Raw genomic sequence first — 10,879 nt, forward strand, 5'->3', positions numbered from 1 at the left:
ATAGTTTCGCTTTAGGTCTCATAATGTATTGGGTTGGCCCTGTTACCAACCGATAGTAGGTATTAGAGATCTACTTCGGTAGGGTTGAGCCGATTTTAACAAAACTCAATACTCAATTAATCAATTATCTTTGAGTTGGAGGGAGTTCTAAATCTATATTTTTCTCATTTAACTCGAATTGAACCAACCTGATCATAAACAAGTTAGGTTGAGTTGAGTTTATGGATTATAAAGAAAAAATATATTTTTTATTTTAAAAAAAATATATATTAAATTTAAATACTTGAAGATCTCAAAATAATAAAACTATATCACAACATATCATTCGATACTTAAAATAGATCCACAAACACAATAAAATACTTAAATCAATTAAATTAACAACAAATTCTCAAATATAATCCAACAATTAAATTTTAACTATACATCAATAGTAAAAATATATGTCACATCAATATGTTAGGTTTGTGTGTACACGAGTTTAAAATATTAAATCCGCTACGTGAACCGAACATCATTAGGTCTAAATTTGTTGGTTCGGGTTAGACTCAAACTTAAATAAGTTGGGTCAAAGTGCGGATTAAATTGGTTTGGATGATTTGATTTGCAGGTTTAATCGTACTCACGATACCCCTGTATTTTTTATTTTCTTATTTTTTAGTTTATTTTTCTTTATATAAATAAAATAATAAATAAATTCCTATACATCTTAAGTAAGAGATATTTTTTGGGTTATTTTAATGTCTTATGTTTTTTTTTTTTCTTCTCTTGACATAAACATAACCGAATCTTTATCTCAGTGTTAAACATAAGGAGAAGGAGGGATTATTTCTTCTTATCTTAAATTTTATTGATTTCATGAAACCCCAAAGCCCCATATTTAACCACCCAACACTCCTAAAGTTGCAAAAATGCAACAACCTCAATACCCTTAAACAAATCCATGCCCAAATCGTAACAACTGGTCTTTCATTTCAAACATATTGTCTTAGTCACCTCATTAACATATCCTCCAAATTTAACTTACCCTATGCTTGCACAATCTTTAATTATATCCCAAACCCAACAATTTTCCTCTACAATACACTCATTTCGTCATTGATTAATCAACATAGTAAAATCCATCTAGCATTCAAACTTTATAACAAAATTATCATACACAAAAGTCTCCAACCTAATAGTTTCACTTTTCCCTCTCTTTTGAAGGCTTGTTGTTCTAACCCAACATGGTTTCAATTTGGCCCAAAACTTCATACCCATGTTTTGAAATTGCTTCAACCACCCTTTGATCATTTTGTTCAAGCTTCATTGCTTAATTTTTATGCTAAATATGGGAAATTGTGCGTGTCTAGATATCTTTTTGATCAAATTAATGGACCTGATTTGGCCACATGGAATATTATTTTGGGTTCTTATGCAAATAGTGTGAGTCATCATGGTTACTCAACTAGATTTGATGATGCTAATTTGTCTTTAGAGGCATTGTATTTGTTTCATGAAATGCAAGTTGCTCAAATTAAACCTAATGAAGTTACAATTGTTGCATTAATTAGTGCATGTTCTAATTTAGGTGCTCTTAGTCAAGGTTTTTGGTTTCATTGTTTTGTTTTAAGGAACAAGCTTAAGATGAATAGGTTTGTGGGAACTGCATTGGTTGATATGTATTCAAAATGTGGATGTTTGAATCTTGCATGTCAACTGTTTGATGAAATGCCTGAAAGTAATAAAGACACATTTTGCTATAATGCTATGATTGGTGGTTTTGCTCTTCATGGTTATGGGAATCAAGCACTTGAACTTTATAGAAAGATGAAGTTTAAGGGTTTTGTTCCTGATGCTGCAACTTTTGTGGTTACTATGTTTGCTTGTTCTCATGTTGGACTAGTCGAAAAAGGGTTGGAGATTTTCAAGTCCATGAAGGAGGTTCCCGGGATGGAACCGAAACTCGAGCATTATGGATGCCTGATTGATCTTCTGGGTCGAGCCGGGCGATTAAAGGAGGCAGAGGAGTGGTTACAAGATATGCCGATGAAACCAAATGCTGTTTTGTGGAGGTCTTTACTTGGTGCAGCAAGACTTCATGGGAATTTTGATGTTGGAGAAGTTGCTCTCAGAAAGTTAATAGAGTTAGAACCAGAAACTAGTGGAAACTATGTGCTTTTGTCTAATATGTATGCTAGTGTTGCTAGATGGGATGATGTTAATAGAGTGCGGATGGTGATGAAACATAATGGAGTTAACAAATTACCGGGTTTTAGCCTAGTCGAAATAAATGGTTCCATGCATGAGTTTCTTACAGGTGACAAAACTCATCCATTTTCAAAGGAAATATATTTGAAAATTGAAGAGGTTAATAGAAGAGTTCAAGAATATGGTCACAAAGCAAGAACATCAGAGGTTTTGTTTGATGTAGAAGAAGAAGATAAGGAAGGCGTTCTTTCTTACCATAGTGAAAGACTAGCCATAGCATTTGCTCTTATCGCATCTCCTTCAAGTTTAGTCATAAGAATTATTAAAAACCTTAGAGTTTGTGGGGATTGCCATGTGATTACTAAGTTAATATCGGCTGCTTATCGAAGAGATATTGTCGTTAGAGATCGAAATCGGTTTCATCATTTTAAAGATGGGAGTTGCTCTTGTCTTGATTACTGGTGATAATAATACCATGTTTCACCTTACAGCAAAATCAATATTTGATTGAAAAAACATAGTTTGCTACACATGTGAAATTCATTTTATTTATAAAGATCATATAGTTGCATGAGAAGCTTCCATAAGCTTATAATATTAATTTCAGTTTTTTTACTGTACTATATGTACTTAATTTCTCAGTAACTGAATCATGATTGAGATGGTGTTGTCTGTATGAACCCAAATTGATTTTCCAACTTGAAATACATTTTTAGTTTACTCCTTTAATAGCAGTTGAGTCTCTCAACTTTGAGATTGAACTGGTTTAAATTCAAAGATGGTGTCCAGGTAAACTTGTCCAAATTAACTGTATACTAGTGAACTTTTCTTTTCAATTTTGATATAATTTTGCATTTCATACTTGCTTTCTTATAGGAAATAAATATTAGTATTTTTATTTAATCAGTCATATGTTATCGTTTTCTTTTTTTGGGTACAAAGTCATATGTAATCCTTGTAGAATTGTAGGAATCACAATTTCTTTAAGAGATTAGTTCTTGAAAAGTTAACTCGTTAGTCATTACCATTCACCCATGCATATAAATGCCAATTTTTAATGATTTTTTTTTCTGCAGATTCTTGAAAACCATGAATTGTTTCTAATTTACGAATTTTTATGGATAGATTTATTTGAGTATATTTACATATATAAATACTATTGAGACTCTTTAAGAGAGTTTATGAAAAAAAGTTATTTCATATTCATAAGTTGTTTTTCATATTATTTTTGTAAGTTTTTTGTGATAGTATATTAAAACTACTTATAGATTATATAAAAACAATTTAACTTTATTTTATATGTTATAAAATAACTTAAAGTTAAATATAGACTTAAGCCTTTAGTGTTTAGAACATAATCTTATGAGACTCGGCTTAATTGCACCTTTAAAAACTTCGTATTTAATTTCTAATAATATCTTCTAAAATAAATTATGTAAAATGTGAATTATTTACATATTTTTTATTGTTAAACAAATGTATCACACACGTATAAGTGTAAAGATTAATTACAAAGTAACTGACGTTTAAAAGGTTGATATATTTTATCATGTATTTTTTCCATGTCCACTTGTTAGATATAATGTTAATTATAAGAAGAAAAAACAAAAAACATTAAAACCAATTAATTCATTATTTGTTGTAACCTATTTGAATATTTTTCCAAATATATATCCTAATGAGAAGATGTGAAACATCAAATGCATTAACTAATATTAGGACAAACACTTTAAATGAGGATAAAAAAACACCAAAGTGTATTTATATTAATGTTAATGTCTTAAAATTTGAAAAGTCAAATTCAATACATTCAATTACAATGGTTATTTCAACAAATTAAATTTCTAACTACTTTTCTTAATATATATATATATATGAAAAAAATAATATACGCTTGTAAAAAGGGATAGATGAATAGAGGAAGTATTAAGGGAACTACACGCTAACTTTCCCTCATTCTCTTCCATCAGATTCATCGAACAGTTGAAAATGTGCCATGTGGTCACTAACGTCGTCCCTCGCCACAGTTCCACTGTGGGGCTTGCAGGACACCCAAATATGAGTTGGATATACTCTGAGGAAGAAGAACGCCCAAATAACATATTTTATAGTGGTAATGTTTTCTAATTCACCAAGTTGTTGGAGCATATCCCTTCAATCTCAAACACCCACTCATTCATCATGTTATGGCATTAATGAAATGCATAATTGGAGTGAACCAGAAGGGAAACCAAGAGAGAAAATAGAGCTTTGTTAAAATCGAAGCAAGTTGTGCGAATCTGCTTAAACTATTATTTGTTATGTGTATGCTTCAAATATCCAATATAGTGAGACGGTCTATTCAACAAAAATGACGGCAAATTCCACAACACTGAGAAAGCCGGACAAAAAGTACAGCATGCATGAATTTCATGTGGTGGTAACCCATTATTTTAGAACCCCTATTTTTATCCATCACAACAAAAAACAAAAAAAGAAACAACCCTGAACTTTTAATAAATAAAAAAATGAAAATCAAAACCTCGATGGTAACCTAAACACACAAAAGGAGAGACAGAAAAAGGAATCTCCAATTCCTAATTTGCCTCCTCCCTACCCTGAGCGTCCCAAACAATGGCAGAAGAATTTTCAAAAGCAGTAGAAGAAGGTATAAGATTATCAAAACGAATATACTTCGGTAACGATAGAGCAGTATCACCACCGAAACCACCAACATCAATGCTTAAATCAAACACCGCATTTCTTCCAACATCTCCCATGGTTTATGCGGTTATTCACGATCCTGCCATTGTTGATAATCCAGATGTACCTAGCTATCAACCTTACGTGCATGGGAGGTGTGAACCTCCTGCTCTTATTCCGCTTCATATGATTAATGTTGTTGAGCTTAAGGGGGATTGTTATTTAAATAGTGCGTTTCTTGAAGTTGTTGGATGTTGGAGGCTTCATTGTGTTTCTGGGAGTCGTGCTTGTGATTGTATTCTTGCTGTTCCTATGGGTCCTCAGGTTCGTTTTTATGCTTCATTTCTTAATGTTAACTCATTTCCTAATTCTCATTCACTTTTTTTAAGAAAACAAAATTCATATTTTGGTGAATACCGTTTCGTTAAATGTATTTTTATATGTCCTTATTTTTATTCTTTCGGTAAAATCAAAATATATTTCTATTCTAATATGCTTAAGTTTTCTTTTATTTTAAGATTCTTTTATAATGAAAGACTAAGATTCTTGTGTCAAAATTTCAATTAATAATTAATTTAAAACGATTCTTGTGCAAAATCCTTTTTTATAAGTGTACTGGTTAATATTTGTATAATTTTTATCACATTGTTGTATTTATATGTGTCAATTTATAACAGGAAATTAGCCAAATTTATAAATAAGTTTGTTGTAGATATTAAGTAAATTCTTCCACATTGTGAAATTAGCCATGAACAAATGTTTTGACAACTATAAGGATTCCATAGTAACTCCAGAACTTGTTACATTTGAATAATAATGTTTTAAAGGTGTTGCAGATTTTGTGTTCTGATACAATTTGGCTAACAGGGTTCAATTCTAGGTGTGGAGGTTAGTGTTCATAGGAAATCATATTCTACTCAACTGGTTGATATGGAAGACAAAACTGGTAAAGATAATGTGACCAGAACTCAAGATGGAGGCTTTCTCAAGTCCAATTTGTTCACTTTGACTATACCACAGGTATTATATATAATATAGTTTGTTTATACTGAAGGTTATTGATTGATATCTACATTCTTGACCTATTTGGTTATGTTATCTTGTTCTGATTTTGTTTGTCAGATAGATGGAGGTTCAAATTTATCGGTTAAAATTAGATGGTCTCAGAAGATAACATGCTGCAATGATGTGTTCTCGTTGAATGTGCCATTTAACTTTCCGGATTATGTGAACCCTGCCGGGAAGAGGATGTCTAAAAAGGAAAAAGTACAATTAAACGTGAATGCTGTTACCGGTAGTGAGATAATGTGCAAAACAACAAGTCATCCTATGAAGGTTCATATTTAGTTGTTCAAGTTTTGTTTGATTGGAGTTGAAGTTTCATTTATAACCAATTAACCATGTGTGTGATGAGGTTCTTTTGTTCCTTGATTGTGCAGGAAATAATGCGCAACGCTGGGAGCATAGGTTTCTCACATGAAACTGATGTTCTCTCCTGGTCAAAATTTGATTTTAGCTTTTCATATGCTGTAAGACTCAATGGTCACTTTTACTATCATTGTTATTTGCAGCTTCAGTTATTGGAATGTTACATATATACAGGTCTCTTCAAGTCAAATAAATGGGGGGGTTCTTTTGGATTCTGCATCTTTGGATGATGATGATCAGAGAGAGCTGTTTTGCATGTACCTTTCTCCTGGAAATATTCAGAGTAAGAAGGTTGGTAAAGTCTCTAAACTTTGTGTGTATATTTTCCACATATAATTTTGGAATTCTTTTTTTGTTCTCGTTGATGGTGCTATCTATGCTCATTTATGGAGTATTTAAATGAGAAAATTTCTGAAATATTTGAGATGCTGAAGTTAATTTCAACTTATACCATAATTTGTTGTTTAAAAATTTGTGGTTATTGCAAGATTTTTTTTAATACTAATTTTTTCATAAGTACTTGTTGAGAAGTTTATCCAATCTGTCTAGGTATTCAGAAAAGACATTGTATTCGTTATCGACATAAGTGGAAGTATGCGAGGAAAGCTAATTGATGACACAAAGAATGCATTACAATCTGCTCTCTCTAAGCTTCATCATGATGATTCATTTAGTATTATAGCATTTAATGGAGAGACATATCAATTTTCAACTTCAATGGAATTGGCTTCAAAGGATGCTGTTGAAAGGGCCATTCAATGGATCAACATAAACTTTGTTGCTGGGGGTGATACAAATATTTTGCATCCATTAAACATGGTAACTTAGATATTCATACAAATTTTCCTTTTTTCTTGGAATATTTGATAAATTTTATATGACACCATTATTTCGTGTATGGTTAGTAACAAATGGATGTTTTGGTACAAATCTTCATCATTCATTCAACTTACTGAGAAATGGTTACATATAAAGCTCTCAGACACTTCAAAAACATAGTTCTTTTTTTTTTCTTTGTTGAGTATATTTGTATTATATATTTATCTCGCCTCTTCTTTTCAGGCAATAGAGATGCTTTCCGATGCCCAAAGATCAGTTCCAATTATTTTTCTAGTTACTGATGGAACTGTTGAAGATGAGAGACAAATTTGTGATATGATAAAGAATCATACAATCGGAGGAGAATCAATGTGCCCCCGAATTTACACTCTGGGCATAGGTATTATTTATCTTTTCTATTACATCAAGACTAATTCAAAATTTAACAATATTACATTATTCTCCAATTGAAATTTTTAATATTCTAACAATTTTAGTTCATTGTACAAATTTGTTAAATGTTCGCTTATACTAATCATAAAACCTTATTCAATCCCAGGTTCATTCTGCAATCATTATTTCTTGCGGATGCTTGCCATGATTAGTAAGGGCCAACATATTGCAGCATTGGATGTAGGCAAGTTCTGAATTTTAACCTCAAAAAGTAAATATCATTTTCATTGTTTATCTTTCTTTTTGTTATAAGCTTACTGACATTGTTGGGTTCTAGTGAAATTTTTGTCATTAACCTTGTCAATAAACATATTCCTAAGCCTAACTTGAGGTTGGTTGCATAATCTATGCATCTTAATTGGAGAACCTGATTTTGTTGACAAACTTGACTACTCCATGAATTAAATGCATTACACTGAGTTTTACATACAACTTTCATGAAGCTTATGAAGAAATAACTCACCCTCTTTTTCTCTTAGCATGTTTTTCACCCTTTTTGAAAAACTTTAGATGTTAAACTCTTACACGTATCTTCAATGTGACTATGACCTATTTCAATTATTTATTGCCAGATTTGGTTGAGCCTCAAATGCTAAAACTATTTGATAAAGCTTCATCTATTGTTCTTGCAAATATCACGATGAACTTCGATGATCTGGATGAAGTTGAGGTAAACTTTTTACTGGTAACTGGATAGATAGATGGGAAAAAGTATGTGTCACTGTTACCTGTGTTTTTCTCTTTTTAACCAAACATATCCATATTGGTTACAAGAACTGTCTGCATTACTTTAATCCTTTTACTTCAGTTCTTCTGCATTATTTGTCATGCTTTTTTCTGTTTCTATCTTCTTTAAAGAAGTATTAAAATGTGAAGACTCTTTTATATGATGATATCATGTTGGAATTCACATATTGTGTCAATTTTTTGCAATTAATTTTCTATGGTATGTGTTGCATTTTTATCTATCTGTCCTTAATCTTGTCCCTCAGAGATGGAATTATTTGCAATGTTTGTATAGGTGTACCCGTCGCATATTCCGGATCTTTCATCAGATAGTCCATTGACTTTATTCGGAAGATACAGGGGAAGCTTTCCAGATGTTCTTAAAGTAAAAGGTGTCTTGGCTGATTTCAGTAACTTTGTAATAAATTTGAATATACAAAATGCTAAGGACATGCCTATAGAAAGGGTAATGTTCTCTGCACTATATAGCATCTCTAAAACTCAAGTTTCTTTATTATTTATAATTATACCTACAATTTCATAAAGGAGGCGTTCAATTTTGTTGTATGGGTGTTAGGGATCTATTTGGTACTCTCCCATTCTCTTTTACCCTATGTTGCACCGAATCAGCTATACTTCTGATCGAAGGAGTAATTGGTGTCAGATACGTTTAGGTGTCTGACTCCGAAATGTGGTTACGTTCAATCACTTCGATTTTCTTAAACTATTAACAGTATTTATGTATCAATATCGTATTCGGTGTCCGTGTTTGTATCAGTGCTTCATAGCTTTTAACTGTGACGAGTGATCTATTTACATAACTGTATTTCATTTCCTTCATTATTGATTGTAAATCGTAATTTTGTTGCGCTGCATTTTTCTTTAACAGGTTTTTGCAAGAGAACAAATAGAGTATCTTACTGCTCAAGCATGGCTTTCTAAAGATAAACAACTAGAACAGAAGGTTTGTTATTTCTTTTCGTTTCATCACTCCACGTATTCACATGTTTGAGTTGAAAATTTTAATTTGAGTTATAATGGTCCCTCGCTTGAATAGTCAGCCATTTATATTTCTCTTTTTCTTTCAATAATTTTTTGTGCAACATTATTTTAATTGGCAGGTTGCAAAAATAAGCTTACAAACCGGCTTTTTGTCCGAGTATACACACATGGCAATTCTTGAGAATGATCATCTAAAGAAAGCCAAGCAATCAGATGGAACAAAAGTATGTATCAAAAGCTTGAAGGTTTTTTCCAAATAATGTTATTATTGTATAGAGTTTAACTAGTATATACAGACAATTTAATAAATAAAAGATTACACTCAAGTCCAATCATGCTTCACCACCATGTCATGGTGCAATGTTACTTTATAAATACTTGCATAAATCTATATGGTGAAATATGACTAGACATCAGTAATTTTTACATCATCAATACGTCAATACATAATAATTAAATCCTTAATGTATATGTAAAGGGTGAGCTTAATTTTTATCTTTAAACTAGCCAGTTGGTATTTGAATGCTCACAATTCAATTTTCTTTTGTGATACTACATATATTCTTTTTTCAAATTAGACAAACTCGTACTTATAATATAAACTTTTCTAATCTTTCTTTGGAAATCATGGCAAAAAGGTATCAAAAGGGAAAGGTGGTAATGTCCAAGGCCAGAGAATGATTTTGCTCCCAAAATTAGGTATAGGCTTTGGCAACTTGACTGCAACATCCGAGAACATTCCACCAGGAGTTGAAGATACAAGTTTGTCTGATGGTGCTGAAATCTTTGTTAAGAAAGCCGTAGATTGTTGTGGAAGCTTCTGCAATCATTGCTGTTGTTGCATGTGCTGCATCCAAGCCTGTACCAAGATAAACAACCAATGTGCAATTGCATTTACTCAGCTTTGTGTTGGTTTAGGATGCTACAGCTGCCTCAGCTGTTGTTCTGATATATGTTGTTCTGGAAATGAAAGTTGAAATCTCAGTTTGTTGTATTTTACTACATAGAAAATCACTGGTTTGTGGGGTGTTATCATGGAAATGTATATCCTTAAGTCATCTGTTTTGTTTTATAGTTCATTTCATTGTCTTCCAGATTTGTTTTGTATTAGATTTTTCCAATAGTTTAAGCCAGCATATTAAATTTTGCAATACGAAGTCAAAATTTTCATTTTCAAATGTTAATCTGTCAAAACAGAAAGACCATTTTGTCAAACATTTTCACTCCTTCCTTTTGCAATGATCTCTACTTATTTTACATTTAGAAAAATAAAATCACAATGAATGTTTGTTTAAAACTAAACAAATTTAAAGGACCTCTACTGTCATTTTATAATCTGTGTTGGTATGAGAGAAAATGGACGAAAATACCCCATCCCTTTTCCTTGTCCCTCTAAGCCAGATAAATGATATAATTATACAATCTATTCTAACACTAGTCATATTGACTGGGAATTGGCATATGAAGCTGCATCAGCATTTGCATGAAATTTCCCATGTATAAACAAAGGCAACCTCTTCTAGTTTCTCCTTCTTTCATCCTTATAATTCTTTACACCATTGCAAATTCATTCTCTTTC

General features: G+C 31.7%; 2 protein-coding genes across 2 annotated transcripts; both read left to right on the plus strand.

The window, feature by feature from the left end:
• Positions 1-800: 800 nt before the first annotated feature.
• LOC101502391 (pentatricopeptide repeat-containing protein At5g43790) lies at positions 801-2,919 on the plus strand. The gene has a single exon (XM_012718838.3). The coding sequence runs from the start codon at positions 859-861 to the stop codon at positions 2,653-2,655; it is 1,797 nt and encodes a 598-aa protein (XP_012574292.3). The 5' UTR covers positions 801-858; the 3' UTR covers positions 2,656-2,919.
• Positions 2,920-4,263: 1,344 nt separating this feature from the next.
• Positions 4,264-10,394, plus strand: LOC101493029 (uncharacterized). Its single transcript, XM_004488038.4, has 13 exons — positions 4,264-5,196; positions 5,740-5,892; positions 5,995-6,207; positions 6,312-6,401; positions 6,475-6,591; positions 6,850-7,119; positions 7,363-7,519; positions 7,679-7,756; positions 8,145-8,242; positions 8,594-8,764; positions 9,188-9,262; positions 9,420-9,524; positions 9,939-10,394. The coding sequence occupies exons 1-13, from the start codon at positions 4,804-4,806 to the stop codon at positions 10,275-10,277; spliced, it is 2,259 nt and encodes a 752-aa protein (XP_004488095.1). The 5' UTR covers positions 4,264-4,803; the 3' UTR covers positions 10,278-10,394.
• Positions 10,395-10,879: the final 485 nt, after the last annotated feature.

This window comes from Cicer arietinum, chromosome 1 (assembly GCF_000331145.2).
Source record: "Cicer arietinum cultivar CDC Frontier isolate Library 1 chromosome 1, Cicar.CDCFrontier_v2.0, whole genome shotgun sequence".
In the NCBI taxonomy this organism is placed as follows: domain Eukaryota; kingdom Viridiplantae; phylum Streptophyta; class Magnoliopsida; order Fabales; family Fabaceae; genus Cicer; species Cicer arietinum.

Bases quoted from the DNA above. Each gene is read 5' to 3' on its own strand.
- LOC101502391 (XM_012718838.3), top strand. From the start codon at position 859: ATGAAACCCCAAAGCCCCATATTTAACCACCCAACACTCCTAAAGTTG.
- LOC101493029 (XM_004488038.4), top strand. From the start codon at position 4,804: ATGGCAGAAGAATTTTCAAAAGCAGTAGAAGAAGGTATAAGATTATCA. The intron at 6,592-6,849 runs GTTGGTAAAGTC...CAATCTGTCTAG, and splicing joins GAAATATTCAGAGTAAGAAG to GTATTCAGAAAAGACATTGT. The intron at 8,243-8,593 runs GTAAACTTTTTA...ATGTTTGTATAG, and splicing joins ATGATCTGGATGAAGTTGAG to GTGTACCCGTCGCATATTCC.